At 39.6% G+C, this 18,389-nt stretch overlaps 1 protein-coding gene across 3 annotated transcripts in view; it reads right to left on the minus strand.

Annotated features, from left to right (window-relative positions):
* Positions 1–16,329: 16,329 nt before the first annotated feature.
* The window catches only part of LOC112631270 (cytochrome P450 2C20), a 28,819-nt gene continuing 26,759 nt past the window's right edge, over positions 16,330–18,389 (minus strand). For all 3 annotated transcript variants that reach the window (XM_025396121.1, XM_025396120.1, XM_025396122.1), the window contains one exon: positions 16,330–16,864. In XM_025396121.1, the coding sequence (XP_025251906.1) occupies positions 16,683–16,864 (182 nt within the window). In that variant the 3' untranslated portion in view covers positions 16,330–16,682. The remainder of the gene's footprint in view (positions 16,865–18,389) is intronic.

Here is an 18,389-nt window from a genome sequence, read left to right on the forward strand (position 1 = left end):
AGTTTTTAAGTCTTTAATCCATCTTGAGTTAATTTTTCTGTAAGGTGTAAGGAAGGGACCCAGTTTCAACTTCCTACATATGGCTACCCAGTTTTCCCAGCACCATTTATTAAATAGGGAATCCCTTCCCCCATTGTTTGTTTTTGTCAGGTTTATAAAGATCAGATGGTTGTGGATGTGGGGTGTTATTTCTGAGGCCTCTATTTGGTTCCATTGGTCTATATATATGTTTTGGTACCGGTACCATGCTGTTTTGTTTACTGTAGCCTTGTAGTATAGTTTGAAGTCAAGTAGCATGATGCCTCCAGCTTTGTTCTTTTTGCTGAGGATTGTTTTGGCTATGTGGGCTCTTTTATGTTCCCTTTGAACTTTAAAGTAGTTTTTTTCCAATTCTGCAAAGAAAGTCAGTGGTAGCTTAATGGAGATAGCATTGAATCTGTAAATTAATTAGGACAGTATGGCCATTTTCATGATATTGATTCTTCCTATCCATGAGCATGGAATTTTTTTCCATTTGTTTGTGTCTTCTTTTATTTCGTGGAGCAGTGGTTTGTAGTTCTCCTTGAAGAGTTCCTTCACATCCCTTGTAAGTTGGATTCCTAGGTATTTTATTCTCTTTGAAGCAATTGTGAATGGGAGTTCACTTATGATTTGACTCTCTGTTTATCTGTTATTGGTGTATAACAATGCTTGCGATATTTGCACATTGATTTTGTGTCCTGAGAGTTTGCTGAAGTTGCTTATCAGCTTAAAGAGATTTTGTGCTGAGACAATGGGGTTTTCTAAATATAAAATCATGTCATCTGCAAACAGAGACAATTTGATTTTCTCTTTTCCTAATTGGATACCTTTTATTTCTTTCTTTGGCCTGATTGCCCTAGTCAGAGCTCCAATACTATGTTAAACAGGAGTGATGAGAGAGGGCATCCTTGTCTTGTGTCCCAGAGATTCTGGTACCTTGTGTCTTTGTTCTCACTGGTTTCAAAGAACATCTTTCTTTCTGCCTTAATTTCATTATTTACTCAGTAGTCATTCAGGACCAGGTTGTTCAGATTCCATGTAGCTTTTGAGTGAGTTTTGAGTGAGTTTCTTAATTCTGAGTTCTAGTTTGATTGCACCGTGGTCTGAGAGACAGTTTGTTGTGATTTCTTTTACATTTGCTGAGGAGTATTTTACTTCTAATTATGTGGTCAATTTTAGAATAAGTGCAACTTAGTGCTGAGAAGAATATTTATTCTATTGATTTGGGGTGGAGAGTTCTGTAGATGTCTATTAAGTCCACTTTGTTCAGAGCTGAGTTCAAGACCTGGATATACTTGTTAATTTTCTGTCTCATTGATCTGTCTAATATTGACAGTGTGGTGTTAAAGTCTCCCATTATTGTTGTGTGGGAGTCTAAGTCTCCTTGTAGCTCTCTAAGGACTTGCTTTATGAATCTGGGTGCTCCTGTATTGGGTGCATATATATATAGGATAGTTAACTCTTCTTTTTGCATTGATCCCTTTACCATCATGTAATGGCCTTCTTTGTCTCTTTTTATCTTTGTTGAATTAAAGTCTTTTTTATCAGAGACCAGGATTGCAACCCCTGCTTTGTTTCGCTTTCCATTTGCTTGATAGATCTTCCTCCACCCCTTTATTTTCAGCCTATGTGTATCTTTGCACATGAGATGGGTCTCCTGAATACAGCACACTGATAGGTTTTGACTATTTATCCAATTTGCCAGTCTGTGTCTTTTAATTGAGGCATTTAGCCCATTTACATTTAAGATTAATATTGTTATGTGTGAATTTGATCCAGTCATTGTGATGATAGCTGGTTATTTCACCTGTTAATTGATGCAGTTTCTTCAGTGTTGATGGTCTTTATAATTTGGCATGTTTTTGCAGTGGCTGGTACTGGTTGTTCCTTTTCATGTTTAATGTTTCCTTCAGCAGCTCTTGTAAGGCAGACCTGGTGGTGACAAAATCTCTCTGCATTTGTTTGTCTGTAAAATATGTTATTTCTCCTTCACTTATGAAGGTTAGTTTGGCTGGATATGAAATTCTGAATTGAAAATTCTTTTCTTTAAGAATGTTGATTATTAGCCCTTACTCTCTTCTGGCTTGTAGGGTTTCTGCTGAGGGATCTGCTGTTATTCTGATGGACCTCCCTTTGTGGGTAACCCAACCTTTCATTCTGGCTGCACTTAACATTTTTTTCCATCATTTCAACCTTGGTGAATCTGACAATTATGTGTCTTTGGGTTGCTCTTCTCAAGGAGTATCTTTGTGGTGTTCTCTGTATTTCCTGAATTTGAATGTTGGCCTGCCTTGCGAGGTTTGGAAAGTTCTCCTTGATAATATCTTGAAGAGTGTTTTCTAACTTGGTTCCATTCTCCCTGTGATTTTCAGGTACACCAATCAAATGTAGATTTTGTCTTTTCACGTAGTCACATATTTCTCAGAGACTTTGTTCATTTCCTTTCACTCTTGTTTTTTTAATCTTGTATTCTTGCTTTATTTCATTTATTTGATCTTCAGTCCTTTGAAAGGATATCCTTTCTTCTGCTTGATTGAATCAGCTATTGAAGCTTGTGTATGCTTCACGCAGTTCTTGTATTGTGGTTTTCAGTTATATCAGGTCATATAAGGTCTTGTCTACACTGGTTGTTCTAGTTAGCAATTAATCTAACCTTTTCTCAAGATTTGTAGCTTCCTTGCAATGGGTTAGAATATGCTTCTTTAGGCTAATATCCAGAACCTACAAAGAACTCATACAAATTTACAAGAAAAAAACAAACAACCCCATCAAAAAGTGGGCAAAGGAAATGAACAGACACTTCTTAAAAGAAGACATTTATGCAGTCAACAGACACATGAAAAAGTGCTCATCATCACTAGCCATCAGAGAAATGCAAATCAAAACCACAATGAGATAAAATGGCGATCATTAAAAAGTCGAAACCACAGGTGCTGGAGAGGATGTGGAGAAATAGGAACACTTTTACACTGTTGGTGGAACTGTAAACTAGTTAAAATGGCGATCATTAAAAAGTCGAAACCACAGGTGCTGGAGAGGATGTGGAGAAATAGGAACACTTTTACACTGTTGGTGGAACTGTAAACTAGTTCAAACATTATGGAAGACAGTGTGGCGATTCCTCAAGGATCTAGAACTAGAAATAACCATTTGACCCAGTCATCCCATTACTGGGTATATACAAAGGTTTATAAATCATGCTGCTATAAAGACACATGCACATGTATGTTTATTGTGGCACTATTCACAATAGCAAAGACTTGGAACCAACCCAAATGTCCATCAATGACAGACTGGATTAAGAAAATGTGGCACATATACACCATGGAATACTATGCAGCCATAAAAAAGGATGAGTTTGTGTCCTTTGTAGGGACATGGATGTAGCTGGAAACCATCATTCTCAGCAAACTATTGCAAGAACAGAAAACCAAACACCACATGTTCTCACTCCTATGTGGGAATTGAACAATGAGAACACTTGACACAGGAAGGGGAACATCACACATTTGGGCCTGTTGTGGGGTGGGGGGAGGGGGAAGGGATAGCATTGGGATATATACCTAATGTAAATGATGAGTTAAGGGATGCAGCACACCAACATGTCACATGTATACATATGTAACCATGCTGCATGTTGTGCACATGTACCCTAGAACTTAAAGTATAATAAAAAAGAAAGAAAAAAGGAATATGCTTCTTTAGCTCAGAGAAGTTTGTTATTACTGATATTCTGAAGCCTACTTCTGTCAATTTGTCAAACTCATTCTCCCTCCAGTTTTGTTCCCTTGCTGGTGAGGAGTTATGTTCATTTGGAGGAGAAGAGGCATTCTGTTTTTTGGAATTTTCAGTCTTTCTGCTCTGGTTTCTCCCCCTCTTTGTGGTTTTACCTAACCTTAGTCTTTGATGTTGGTGTCCTACTGATGGGGTTTTGGTATGGGTGTCCTTTTTGTTGATGTTGATTCTATTTTCCTTCCAACAGAGAGGCCCCTCAGTGACAGGTCTGTTGGAATTTGCTGGAGGTCCACTCCAGACCCTGTTTGCCTGGGTACCACCTGCGGAGGCTGCAGAGCAGCCAATAATGCTGTCTGATCCTTCCTCTTGAAGCTTCATCCCAGAGGGGCACCCACTTGTATGAGGTGTATTTTTGCCCATCCTGGGAGGTGTCTCCCAGTCAGACTATACAGAGGTTAGGGACCCACTTGAGGAGGCAGCTTTCTGTTATTGGATCTCAAACACTGTGCTGGAACAACCACTGCTCTCTTCAGAGCTGTCAGGCAAGGTCATTTAGGTCTGCAGAAGCTGTCTGCTGCCTTTTCTTCAGATACATCCTTCCTCCGGAAGTTGAATCTAGAGCAGCAGTAGGCCTTGCTGCGCTGTGGTGGGCTCCGTCCAGTTTGAGCTTCCCTGCCGCTTTGTTTACACTGTGAACATAGAACCACCTACTCAAGCGTGAGCAATGGCAGACACACCTGCCCCCTGCCAAGTTCCAGTGTCCCAGGTCAATCTCAGACTGCTGCACTAGCAGCAAGCAAGGTTCCATGGGCTTGGGACCTACTGCACCAAGCATAGAAAGGAATCTCCAGGTCAGCTGGTTGTGAAGACCATGGGAAAAGTGCAGTATTTGGGCAGCAGTATACTGTTCCTCCAGGTACAGTCACTCACAGCTTCCCTTGGCTAGGAAAGATAAATCCCCCAACCCCTTTGCTTCCCAGGTGAGGCATGCCCTGCACTGCTTCAGCTCACTCTCTCATTTCAACCTTGTTGAATCTGACAGTTATGTATCTTGGGGTTCCTCTTCTCAAGGAGTATTTTGTGGTGTTCTCTGTATTTCCTGAATTTAAATGTTGGCCTGCCTTGCTAGATTGGGAAAGTTCTTCTGGATAATATTCTGAAGTGTTTTCCAACTTGATTGTATTCTCCCCATCACTTTCAGGTACACCAATGAAACATAGGTTTGGTCTTCTCACACAGTCCCGTATTTCTTGGTGGCTTTGTTCATTTCTTTTGATTCATTTTTTTCTAATCTTGTCTTTACACTTTATTTCATTAGTTTGATCTTCAATCTCTGATATCCTTTCTTCCACTTGATCTGTTTGGCTATTGATACTTGTGTATGCTTCATGAAGTTCTTGTGCTGTGTTTTTCAGCTCCATCAGGTCATTTATGTTCTTCCCTAAACTGGTTATTCTAGTTAGCAATTCGTCTAACCTTTTTTCAAGATTCCTCACATCCTTGCATTGAATTAGGGCACACTCCTTTAACTCGGAGTAGCTTGTTAATACTCACCTTCCAAAGCCTACTTCTGTCAATTTGTCACTCATTCTTCATCCAGTTTCATTCCCTTGCTGGCAAGTAGTTGGGATTCTTTGGAGGAGGAGATGCATTCTGGTTTTTGGAATTTTCAAACTTTTTGTGCTGATTTTTCCTCATCTTTGTTGATTTGTCTACCTTTCATCTTTGATGTTGGTGACCTTCATGTGAGGTTTCTTTGCAGATGTTCTTTTCATTGATGTTGATCATATTACTTTCTGCTTGTTAGTTTTCCTTCTAAATGTCAGGCCCCTCTGCTTCAGGTCTGCTGGAGTTTGCTGCATGTCTTCTCCAGATCCTGTTTGCCTGGGTGTCACCAGCAAAGGTTGCAGAACAGCAAAGATTGCTGCTTGTTCCTTTCTCTGGAAGCTTCTTCCCAGAGGGACTCCCACCAGATGCCAGACAGATGGAGATCTCCTGTATGATATGTCTGTTGACCCCTGCTGGAGGTGTCTCCAAGTCAGGAGGCACAGGGGTCAGGGACACACTTGAGGAGGCAGTCTGTTCTTTTGCTGAGCTTGAGCACTGTGCTGGGAGATCAGCTGCTCTCTTCAGAGCAGGCAGGCAGAAAAGTTATGTCTGCTGAAGTGTGTCCTCAGCCACCCCTTCCCCCAGATGCCCTGTCTCAGTGAGATAGGTGTTTTATCTATCAGCCTCTGCCTGGGGCTGCTGCCTTTCTTTCAGATATGCCCTGCTCAGAGAGGAGGAATCTAGAGAGGCAGTCTGGATATAGTGGCTTTGCCAAACGGTGGTGGGCTCTGCCCAGTTCAAACTTCCTGGTGCCTTTGTTTACACTGTGAGGGGAAAAGTGCCCACTCCAGCCTCAGTAATGGTGAATTTCGCTCCCCCGATCAAACCCTAGTATCTTAGGAAAATTTCCAGCTGCAGTGCTGGCAGCGACAATTTCCAGCAAGTGGAACCTAGCTTCCTGTACTTTGTGGGGGTGCATTCCACTGAGCTAGGCCACTTGGCTCCCTGGCTTCAGCCCCCCTTTCAGGGGAGTGAATGGTTCTATCTCGCTGGTTTTCCAGATGCCACTGAGGTATGAAAAATAACTCCTCCAGCTAGCTCAGTGTCTGCCCAAATGGCCGCCCAGTTTTGTGCTTGAAACCCTGGACCCTGGTGGTGTAGACTCTTGATGGAAACTTCTGGTCTGTGCATTGCTAAGACCATGGAAAAAGCATAGTATCTGGGCTGGAGTGCACCATTCCTCAAGGCACAATCTCTCACAGCTTCCTTTGGCTAAGGTAGGGGGTTCCCTAACCTCTTGTGCTTCCGGGGTGAGGTAATGCCCCACCCTGCTTTGGCTCACTCTCCGTGAGCTGCATCCATTGTCTAACCAGTCAAAATGAGATATGCCATGTACCTCAGTGGGAAATGCAGAGATCACCAACCTTCTGCATTGATCTCGCTGGGAGCTGCAGACTGGAGCTGTTTCTATTCAGCCATCTTGCCAATGTGTGGGTGTTTTAAATGAGATTTACTTTCTGATGTAGTTCTTATCTTGAATCTTATTGGTGTATACAAATTCTACAGATTTTTGTACCCTGAACATTTACTGAGGTTGTTAATTAAGTCTAGAAGACTTAAAAAGAGGTCGTTAGATATTTCTAGGTATATGATTCGATCATCAACTAGCAGAAATAATTTGAGTGCCTCTTTTCCAATTTGAATGTCTTTCCTTTCTTTCTCTTTCTTGGTTGCTCTGACTATAGCTTCCAGTACTATGTCTGGTGAGGAGTGCTGAGAATGGACATCCTTGTCTTGTTGCAGTTCTTAGGGGTTGTTTTCACTTCTGCACATTCTACATGATGTTGGTTGTGTGTTTGTCATAAGTGGGTCTTATTAATTTGAAGTATGTTCCTTTAAAGCCTAATATGTTGAGGGGTTTTTTTAAATCATAATTGCCTTTTCTATATCTATTGAGATAATCATATGGCTTTTGTTTTTAGCTGTGTTTCTTTGATGACTCACATTCATTCATCTGTGTATGTGGAAACATTCTTGCATCCCTGGAAGAAAATCCACTTGATTAGGATTTCTGTTTACTTATTTGTTTGGTTTTTTAAAAAGTCAATATTTATTTTAGATACAGGGGCTACATATGGTGATTTGTTACATTGGTACATTGTGTGATGCTGAGATTTGGAGTATGGATCCAATCACCCTGGTGGTAAGCATAGTACCTGATAGGTAGTTGTTACCCCCTCTTCCACCTTCTAGTTGTCCATAGTGCTATTTTTTCCCATGTTTATGTCCATGTATGCTCAATGCTTAACTCCTACCCATAAGTGAGAATGCTCATTATTTGGTTTTCTGTACCTATATTAGTTTGCTGAGGATTATGGTGTCCAGTTCCATCCATGTTGCTGCAAAGGACATGATTTCATTCTTTTTATGGCTGCATAGTACTTCATGATACATATGTAACACATTTTCTTTATCCAATCTACCATTAATGGACACATATTTTGATTCCATGCATTTGCTATTGTGAATAATGCAGTGATGAAGATATGCATGCACATGTCTTTTTGATAGAATGATTTATTCTCTTTTGGCTATGTTACAAAGTAATGGGGTTGTTGGGTTGAATTGTGGCTGTGCTTTAAATTCTTTGAGAAACCATCAGACTGTTTTCCACAGTGACTGGACTAATTTGCATTTCCACCAACAGGGTATAAACATTTTGAGGTGCTGTTTTATTTGGTTTGCTAATATTTTGTTGAGGATTTCTGCATCTGTGTTCATCAAGAATATTGGCCTGTAGTTTTCCTTTTTATGTGTGTGGATGTCCTTGATTGTTTTTGGTATTAGGGTGATACTGGTTTCGTTGAATGAGTTAAGGAGAAATTACTGCCCCTTCACTTTTTGGAGTTGTTTCAGAAACATTGGTATCAGCTTTCCTATGTACAGCTGACAAAATTTGGCTATGAATCTGTCTGGTCCTGGGCATTTTTTGCTAAAAGATTTTTTATGACTGATTTGATTTCATTACTCATTATTGGTATATTCGGGATTTCTATTTATTCCTAGTTCAGTCATGGGAGATTGTATGTCTCTAGGAATTTATCTATTTTCTTTAAGATTTTGAGTTTGTTTGCATAGGTGTTCTTTGTAGTTTCTGATATCTTTTGTATTTCTGAGGTATCAGTTATAATGTCACATTTATTATTTCTGATAGTACTTATTTAAATCTTCTCCTTATTTCCTGGGTACTCTAGCTGTAGTTGTCTATCATTTTTGTTTATTCTTTCAAAGAACCACATTTTTGTTTCATTGATTCTTTGTATCAATTTTGGGGGGCCTCAGTCTCATTTATTTATGCTCTGAACTTTGTTATTTCCTGTCTCACTTAGTTCTGCTCTGATCTGATCTTTTTTATTTTCATTCTTCTGTTAGCTTTGAGATTGGTTTGCGCTTGTTTTTCTAGTTCCATGATGTATGACATTAGGTTAAGTTGGAATCTTTCTATGTTTTTTGATATAGACATTTAACACTATAAACTTTCCCCTTAGGATTGCTTTTACTGTATCCCAGAGGTTTTGGTATACTGTGTCTATATTTAATTTATTTCAAAAAATTATTTGATTTCTGTCTTAATTTCATTGTTTACTTAAAGGTCATTCAGGAGCAAGTTGTTTGGCTTCCACATACTTGTTTAGTTTTGAGAGTTCCTCTTTGTATTGACGTCTAATTTTATTCCACTGTGGTCTGAGAAGACACTTAATATGATTTTGATATTTTTTGAATGTATGAGGCTTGCTTTATGGCTAAGCATATAGTGGACTTTGGAAAATGTTCTATGTGCAATTGAAAAGAATTTATACTCTGAAGTTGTTTGATAGAATGTTCTATAAATGTCTATTTGGTCTATATGATCTATAGCCAAGTTTAAGTCCAGAAATTCTTTGTTGATTTGCTGCCTCAATGATCTTCTAGTGATGTCAGTGTGCTGTTGTAGTCCCTCATTATTATTCTATTGCTATCAGTCTGTTTTGTTATGGCCAGTATTATTTGTTTTATGAATCTGGGTGCTCTGGTTTTGGATGCATATATATTTAGGATATTTATTTTTTCTTGTTGTATTGAACCCTTTATCATTATAATCCTCTTTTTTTTCAATTGTAGGTTTAACATCTGTTTTATCTGATATGAGCGTGGCCACTCCAGGTCACTTTAGCTTTCCATTTGCATGATATATATTTTCCCCCCTTTACTATGAGTCTATAGCTGTTCTAGCTGGTAGGTAGGTCTCTTGAAGGCAGTAAATGACTAGGTCTTGTTTTTCAATCAAATTTGCCATTCTGTATTTTTAAGTAGAGTCTTTGTGTCACTTACATTCAACGTTAATATTGATATGTGGCCAGGCATGGTGGCTCACACCTTTAATCCCAGGACTTTGGGAGATCAAGCCGGGCAGATCACCTGAGGTCAGGAGATTGAGACCAGCCTAACCAACATGGAGAAATCCTGTCTCTACTAAAAATACAAAATTAGCCAAGTCTAATGGCCCATGCCTGTAATCCCAGCTACTCAGGAGGCTGAGGCAGGAGAATCGCTTGAACCTGGGAGGCAGAGGTTGCAGTGAACCAAGATTGCATCATTGAACTCCAGCCTGGGCAACAAGAGCAAAACTCCATCACACACACAAAAAAATTGATATGTGATGTTTTGTTCCTGTCATAGCGTTGTTAGCTAGTTGCCTTTGACTTTCAATTGTAAAATTGTTTTTATCAGATCTGTGAGCTTTGTATTCATATGTCCTCTTACAGTAGTATTCCCATTTTGTTTCCAAGTTTAGGACTTTTTTGATCAGTTCTTGTAGCACCAGGCTAATGGTGAGCAATTCCCTTAATGTCTGTTTGTCTGCAAATGACTATTTCTCTGTCATTTCTGAAGTTTTGTTAGTCATGATATGACATTCTTGGTTGGCAGTTCTTTCTTTAAGGATGCTAAAAATAAATAGTCCCCATCTCTTCTAGCATGCAGGGTTTCTTTGGAGAAGTCCAGTATTACTCTGATGAGATTTTTCTTTATAGGTGATTAGATATGTCTTTCTTGATGCTCTTAGGATTTTTTTCCTTCATGTTGACTTTAGATAGTTTAATGACTATATGCCATAATGAGGTTCTTCTTGCAAAAAATCTTCTAGAAGCTCTCTGAGCTCACAAATCTGAATGTCTCAAATTTCTCCTAAGACCAGGGAACTTTTCCTGAATTTTTTCCTAAACTAGGTTTTCCCATACTTTTTAGTTTTTTCCTTCCCTTTGGAGTGCCAGTAACTTGTAGTTTTGGATGCTTTACAGAATTCCATATTTTTCAAAGGCATTGTTCATTTCTAAAACCCTTTCCTCTTTATTTTTGATTGACTGTATTAATTAAAAGACCTATCTTCCAGGTCTGAAATTCTTCCACTTGGTCTAGCCTTTTGTTAAAGTTTCAACTGTATTTTGTGAACCCTTCAATTATTTTTTTTAATTTCCAGAAGTTCTGTTTGGTTTCAAAAATGATATCTATTTCTTTTTTCATATCATAAATTGTTTTTCTGTTTTATTTGTGTTGGTCTTTAACTTTCTCTTGGACCTCACTGGGCTTTTAAAAATGAATACTTTGCATTATTTATTTGATATTCAAATATTTTATTTTTGTTAGTATGATCCTTTGGAGGTGTTATACACTTCATCTTTTCATACTTTTAGAGTTGTTTCTCCGCTTTCCTCTCATTTGAATGAGCTTCACCTTCTTGTTTTTTGAATTAGCTTTTGTTTGAATAAAAAATTCCCCCCCTTAACCCATTCCCCATTTGCACTGACAGTGCTCTCTGTTGGCACTTGCAGCTTCAACATTTACCCTGAGATAACACACCAGGTTTTGGTATAAGAAATTCCTTTACCACCTTTTAAACATTACTCTGCTGAACTCTTACATCCTATTCAAGAAGGATAATCTCAAGCACATGATCAGTCATGCAAACTTCAGAGTGATGTTGATAGAAAGAATGCTGGAAAAGCATCACAAGCAAGGGCAGCAACCTCTTTAAGGCCCTCCATGCTGTGATGATGTCATACCACTTTGCCTGTCTAGATGACATTTCCCCAAAAGCATACCACCAACGTCAGGGAAACAGAATTGGCTGGTTGCTGCATCATTTGCTGCTCACACAATGACAAGGATGGCAAGAAGATTCAGAAAGAAATGCAGTATATTTTTGTGGAATGTGATGTTCCACTTTGTGTTGTTCTATATTTTCAAATTTACCACACAAAAAAACTATTAAATACTGATCTTTACATACACTTTTGTTACATTAGGAGTAGAGACAAGTTCTGTTTGGAGACAACTCCAAGGAAAGTTTTTATATTTTATTTTCACATTCAAAACCTTTGCTTCAGCCTCAAAGAGAGTGTTTATGTAAAATTAAATAAATGCTGGCAGTGAGCTGCACTTTTTTTTGTCTAATGGGAAAAGATTTAAGAAGGTGTGTATTACATATGCTGTTTAGGGTCCTTTGGCTTTGGTTCTGGGTGCTTTCATTGGAAAGTGTTTGTAAAAGTTCCTTGGTTATAAATAGCCTTTGTATAATGGCTTTCCCAAATGCTGGTTGAAATAGTTCTGTGCATGGTATGTGAGCAGGCTCATTTTCTCCTCTGGGGCTAGAGTGTGGAGTTCTCAGAAAGTATATATTGTTCCCCAGTGCTGTGCATAGTGTCAGTAGATTTTCTATTGTGTTATGCATTTCAACCTCCAGGACCACTGGTGGTACTCATAGGTAAGAGCTGGCTAAGGTTAATGCAGATGTGTATATACTTGATCCTTGTTTACTGGTAGAAGCTCTCTGTTACCTCAGGCAATGGGATGGTTAGTGGCATGCACATTTGTCTGAGCTCCCAGATTAGCCCTCAAATGGAAGACCAAGACTGGTGGGGTAGATGAGACAGGCCTGCCTACAGGTCTCCTAGTGTCAGGAACAAGCATCAGCTTTGAAAGCAGGTCTAGTGGGCCATAGCCAGGCATCTGAAGATGTGCTAACTCATGTTGTCAGGAAATCCTGGCTGCCCCAAGTTCTCTGCATGGGTGGGGTGGCCTAAACCTCTAATTTAGAATAGTGAGTGCTTCACGTGCCTGGAGATATTTCTGGCCATCAAGCAGAGAGGCCATGACTGCACCAATATCTCTTCACCTGAAGGGAAGGGTACTTCAGGAGCCTTATCCAGGGAAGCAGGTGTACCAAATGCCTGGAAATATGCCTGAGGAGGTAGCAGAAAAACTGCTGCTGCCAAAAGGTCTTTGCAGGGGATAAGAGGGGCAAGTCAAGCTCCTAATCCCAGAGAGTATGTGCCGCTCAAACTGTGTGTGAGATGACTAGGGAATGAGCACAGAAATCGCCACAACAAGGTCTTTGCATGGGAAGGTAGGGGCTGTTCAAACTCCTAATCATTGAGAATGGGTTTGCAGAATGCCTGCAGTTATGTCTGGGTGTGCAGCAGAGGAAGTGCTACTGCACTAAGGTCTTCGTGTGGGAAGAAGTGGTGACTCAAGCTCCTATTCCAGTGAGTAGGTACACCCAAAGCTTGGTGTTATGTGTGGGTATGGAGCAAACAGTGTGCCTCTGCACCAAGGTCTCTGCATGGGAAGGGAGGGGAAGCTCAGGCTGCTAATCCATTTGTGAGGATGCTCCAAATGCTTGGAAAAATGACCAGGAGTGGAGTGGAGGGCACACCTACCACCTTGCCAAGATCTTAGTAAGGAAAGGGTAACTTGGCTCAGGCTCCCAATACAGGTAAGCAGGAGTGTGGTTTGCCTCTCTCCTGTTTCTCAGAGCTGGTGGGACACTCTGTCACGACTGAACAAGGGAGCAGGATGGGGCATCCAGCAGTGACACAGGCAGACCAGTTCCAGGTCACAAAGCTGTCCCAGACTGCAAGCTGTGATGCCCAAGAGAAACCTCGATTTCAGCAACTCTCCTCCCACTCCAGAACAGTGATGGGAGAGAGCTCAATTCCAGAGCTTACTGTTGGGGTGCTCACCACACTCACCGCTCAATTCTGACTGTGGGTGCCCTTTCCCTGCTCCAGAGCAAGTGCTTCTGTCTCTGTCCTGAGACTAAAATGCCTGCAGTGACTGCTGCTGCCAGGTCACCAATGACTGACTTTCCAGGAGCGCAGATTAAAAATGGCAATGTCTTCTCAGTTCTGGGTCTGGGAAACACCTGCAGATTTTCCTGGTGTCTTTCCCTTTCATCACCTTTCAGCCTCCCTGCAAGTAAGTTCCAGCATTTGGGGCCTGGATCTCTAGCGGAAAGGAGATTCAGAGAGGGAGACTCTCTGGCCCTCTCACACACTGGAGGCTTCACCCGTTTTGATAAGCTGAACACCATCATGGGGCCTGCATTCCCACCTCCTTCACTTGGGATCTGAAGTGTGTTTCACTATTTCAGCGAATTCCCAGATTTTTTCTTGAATTAAAGCTCACAGAATTGATCTTTATACACTATTTTGCTATTTCCAAGTGGCTGAGGCATGATAAAGCCTCTAATCTGCCATCTTGGCAAAACACACACACACACACACACACATTTTTTTTTAAAAAAGAAACAAAATGATAGTTTTATTTATTTGTGAATTTATATCAATGGAATCATCCCATAGTACTTATTTGCTGTCAAATACTTTCATTTAATGTGTCGTGATATTCAATCAAGTTGTTGCAGACAGCAATAGTTGTTATCTGTTTCTTAGTGTTTCACTTTATGAGCATTTTACAATTGTTTTATGGTACTGCTTCAAACATTTGCGTTGCTTCCAGTGTGAGGCTGTTTTGAATAGTGCTGTTATGTACATTCCGATACGTCTTTTTGCTATCACAAAGTATTGCTGCATTTCTGTTCAGTACATACCTACAGCTGCAATTGCTAGATATGCATGTATTTACTTTAAGTAAATTCCACCAAAGGATTATCCAAATGGTTGAACTATTTTACTAATTTTTCTATGAGACTGTGATTGTTTCACTTTCTTGTCAACAGACAACATGATCTGTCCTTTTTTCATCTGAACCATTCTGATGAGTTATATAATAATCTAATTGAAGTTTTAATTTGTATTTCCATAAAGCTTAATGATGTTGAGCAATTCAAGTTTGCATTGTCAGCAGTGATTCTTCATTTGTGAAAGCCTAGTTTATTTTGCATATATAAGCACACAGTTGGCTTTATTTGTTTTTAAAACAATCACAGGTATATAGAAGAACTGCTTGTTCTTATAAATAACTGTTTTACACGGAACCTTTTGAAAGTAAATACTGACCTGATTCCACATAGTTGAAGTATTTTAGTATGTATTTACTCAAAACAATGTGCTTCTCTTATATAACTATAGTAAAACCATCAGGATCAGAAAATCAATGTTAATGCATTGGAACTTTCTAATTCTTCTTCCTGTTGGTGTTTTACAAAAAGTCCTAAAATATATGCTTTTTGTCCCTCTCATAATTTAGTTCAGAATCTAGAATCTCGTGCCACAACTAGCTGTCACATCTCTTTCATCTACTTCAGTGTGGAGCAGTTCTTTAGTCATTACTTGACTTCCAAGACATTGCCACTTTTTGAGAGTATAGGCTGAATATTTATAAAATGTCCCTCAATTTAGGCCTGTCTAATGTTTTTTAATGATTAAATTGAGCAGATGAATCTCTGCCAGGAATATCACAGAGGATACTTTTCATTTTGGAGTGATAGATAATTTCAATGTGTTTCATTAGATTGATGTCATTTGATTACTAGGTTCAGATAGTGTGTGGCTGTCTTCTCCATTGTAACTATGTTCTTCTCAACTACGTAATTTAGATGTATTCTGTGGGTAGATTCTTTGAAATTTTGTAATTATTGTAAACTAAAAATAAATCCCAAGCCTGCTTGGACAAGGGAACCCCAGCAAAACCTTAAAAACTGTATTCCCGGCCATGAGAGGGTGGGAGATCAGACATGTCTCTTTAGACCCCCTCCCTTTTGTGGTTGACACGAAACAACTCATCAACATTAGTGTTAAAATAGAGACCATGAGACTGATGGGGTGGACTCTTTGTGGCAATAAGATACCAACTTATAAATAGGACCTAAGGTCATGGCAGGCAAGAGTTAGGTCATTCACCTCCACACTTAAAGAATAAACTGTGTTCTAACTGGCTCAAGATTTTAATTTTTCTCTAGCAACTATAAAAGCACTGGCCTCCACCAGATGCCCACCTTGACCCACTGTTCCACAAGCCATAGCTACAGCTTTCGTTGGACAAGAGACTGATTTCAGTAACCTTATTCCGATAAGAGGACCACTGAACCTGCTGTAGTGGTTCTGACTGTTTACAGAGGCTTTGTGCTTGAGTGCTCTCATGTCCCTGCTCAATTTTTTCGCCTATGGGGTTAAAGATGAGTGGGTCAGTGAAGAAATGGAGATTAAGTGTCTAAATTCATGCCTCTGTTTTGGTATCATTGTGAACACTAAATAAAAATTTGAATATTTTTTTGCTTTATGTTTTCAACTTAGAGTCAAGTATGATATATACTAATCATATTGCTAATCATATGTTCTGGGTTTTATTCTTCTCTCTCCAAACAAGAACAAAATCCTTGGAAAGTCTCAACAGATTACATTATTTTTCCAATTGCTATTTCTTGTTTTACACTTATCATAAATGCACCAGTAAATTGATTCTGTGGCCCTGAAGTAATTAGCCTCATTTTATCTGCAAATAATACACAACTGAACTGATTCTCTCAATATTTCCCTGAAGGTTGTTTCTTCCCTTGGACAGACTTTTCCTGTTATAAAGCCAAACTTTCAGTAACTCTAGATGGCAAACATCCAGAGACCTTCCTCACCCTCTTCTCCTTTGTCACTCTCTCTGCTTATTATTATGAGGACAAGACTGGCCTCCTGGCACTCTCTTTTCTTTTATTTCTTGCATTATGCTCAAAAGAGGGAAAGTCTGAGAACTGAACCAGCAATTAATAACACTTTTTATTTAGCACATTCACAAAAGAAATGGATCTAAATTATCATTCATTAATCACTTTTCTGTGTTTTACAGTGATAACATATTAAAAAGTCAGCATCAGAAAAGTATTAGCATATGCGACAGTCAATACAAGTGTTACGAGTATGAATAATTACAGATATATTTGTACAGTGACCTGAACAACTCTCCTTAATGGAGGTTGGATGCTCACGGGATATTGAGTGCATGGGAAGATGTGATGAGAGGTCAGAGAAGACATAACGGTGGGAATGTCGTTGATAAAAAAGAGTTTCAGGTGATAGCAGATCGGCAGCCAGATGGGCTAGCATTCTTCAGACAGGAATGAAGCAGATCTGGTACGAGGGTGGCAGAGAAATAATTCCTCTGGTAGCTGAAGTAGTATTGAGGTTCTTTAAATCAGCAACAGGTTTCAGGTTAAAGTTCTGTAAAATTGTGGTTAGAAATAAAAATAGCTCCATGCGGGCAAGTCCCTCTCCTGCACAAATTCGTTTTCCTGAAGATAACAAAGAGAGGAAGTAGTTACTCCTTGTGTTTAACTGTGACTGTGACAGTATGTTTGTGACTTGCACAAATAGAATACACAGTAAATAATTGATTAATGATTGGGTAGATGAATGAACATGTGGATGAATGGATGGATGAAATGATGGATGGATTAATGGATGGTAGGACAAACAAATGTACAAAAAGAGACACATTTGCTATCCGTCTAACATCTAATCTCAATAGGCACCCTTCATTCAGCAAATATTCGTTGATTATCAGCACCATAACAGTCGCTTCCTTATTTATTTCCACATTAAAACAACTCTGTTGCCATTTTGAGTTTCCATCTGTCATTATAGAAATACATGCACATTCTTGTTTCCTGTTCCAAGCCTGATATTCCATGATCTTTCCTTCCACTTTTCACATAATCTGTTCTCAACTCTAGTCATATACACTCTTCATCAATCTTGAACACACCAAGAAGTTTCAAGTTTCATGTCCTGTTGTTCGTTTTGGCTAAGATACATCTTTATTAGGCTACATTCAGGACATAGGTTCGATTTCATTTCATCTTCACACTCTTTACAATTGTCTCAAGTAATAAAATCCTATGCTCTCTGGTTTTCCTCAACATCATACTCATGTTTTCATTAAAGCATGGATCACCAGGAATCATAATTCTGTATTTATTTATCTATTGTGCTAAAATGTGAATTATTGAAGGAAGGTCTCTGTCTTTGTCATCTTGGTATCTACAGTGCCAAATATAAAGCAGACATAAAAGATCAAAGAGTAAAGGAAGGAGATTCCATGGCCAGAGACTTAGCACACAAAGCACAGGTGTGAAAATCAAGTATCCAGGATATATGATCATGATTGGAGGAAGACAGGGTGCTATGGAATCACTGCAAAGTAACCTCCTCCCTTGCCAATGTTTCTGGAACCCCATTTTTTTTGGCAAAGGTTCTGACATCCTTGATCTAAAGCAAATATCCTGCTCTGTAATTCATTATCTCCTTCAAAATGCCCAGCCTTCCCTTAAATTGTACCACCTCCTTTGAAGCACATCAAACGTCCTCTGAGTTTCTTACTCCATTTTATGCCTCACTGTGTTGTATGAGAGAGCAAGAAGCATGCAGATTCCCCCTCTAGCCCCTACCCAGGGGCCTGTGCATTCCTCTCTCACTGTCCTGGTCTGACTAAATTACAACGACCTGTTTACTCTTCTTCCCTAACTCAGGAGTGAGCCTCTGTTCTCACTGAAAGTTGTGCCCTTGGAGCTCAGCCTGGGAGGTGACAGACACCATGTAGAAGACACTCAATGCAGTTGTGGACTCAGATACATTCGCCAAGGCAGGTAAGAACAGATCAGATGAATTTTACTTTCCAGGAGGAGCTCTTGGGTACTTTAGTGATGTATCTAGTGGCAGAGTTCAGTCAACCTAGATGTTAGTTTTCTCAGTTGGGAACAATAGGGTTAACTCCTGGAAGCCCCACTATCTGGCCCAACAATGAGGGTATATTGTGAG

This window comes from Theropithecus gelada, chromosome 9 (genome assembly GCF_003255815.1).
Source record: "Theropithecus gelada isolate Dixy chromosome 9, Tgel_1.0, whole genome shotgun sequence".
NCBI classification, from domain to species: Eukaryota; Metazoa; Chordata; class Mammalia; order Primates; family Cercopithecidae; genus Theropithecus; species Theropithecus gelada.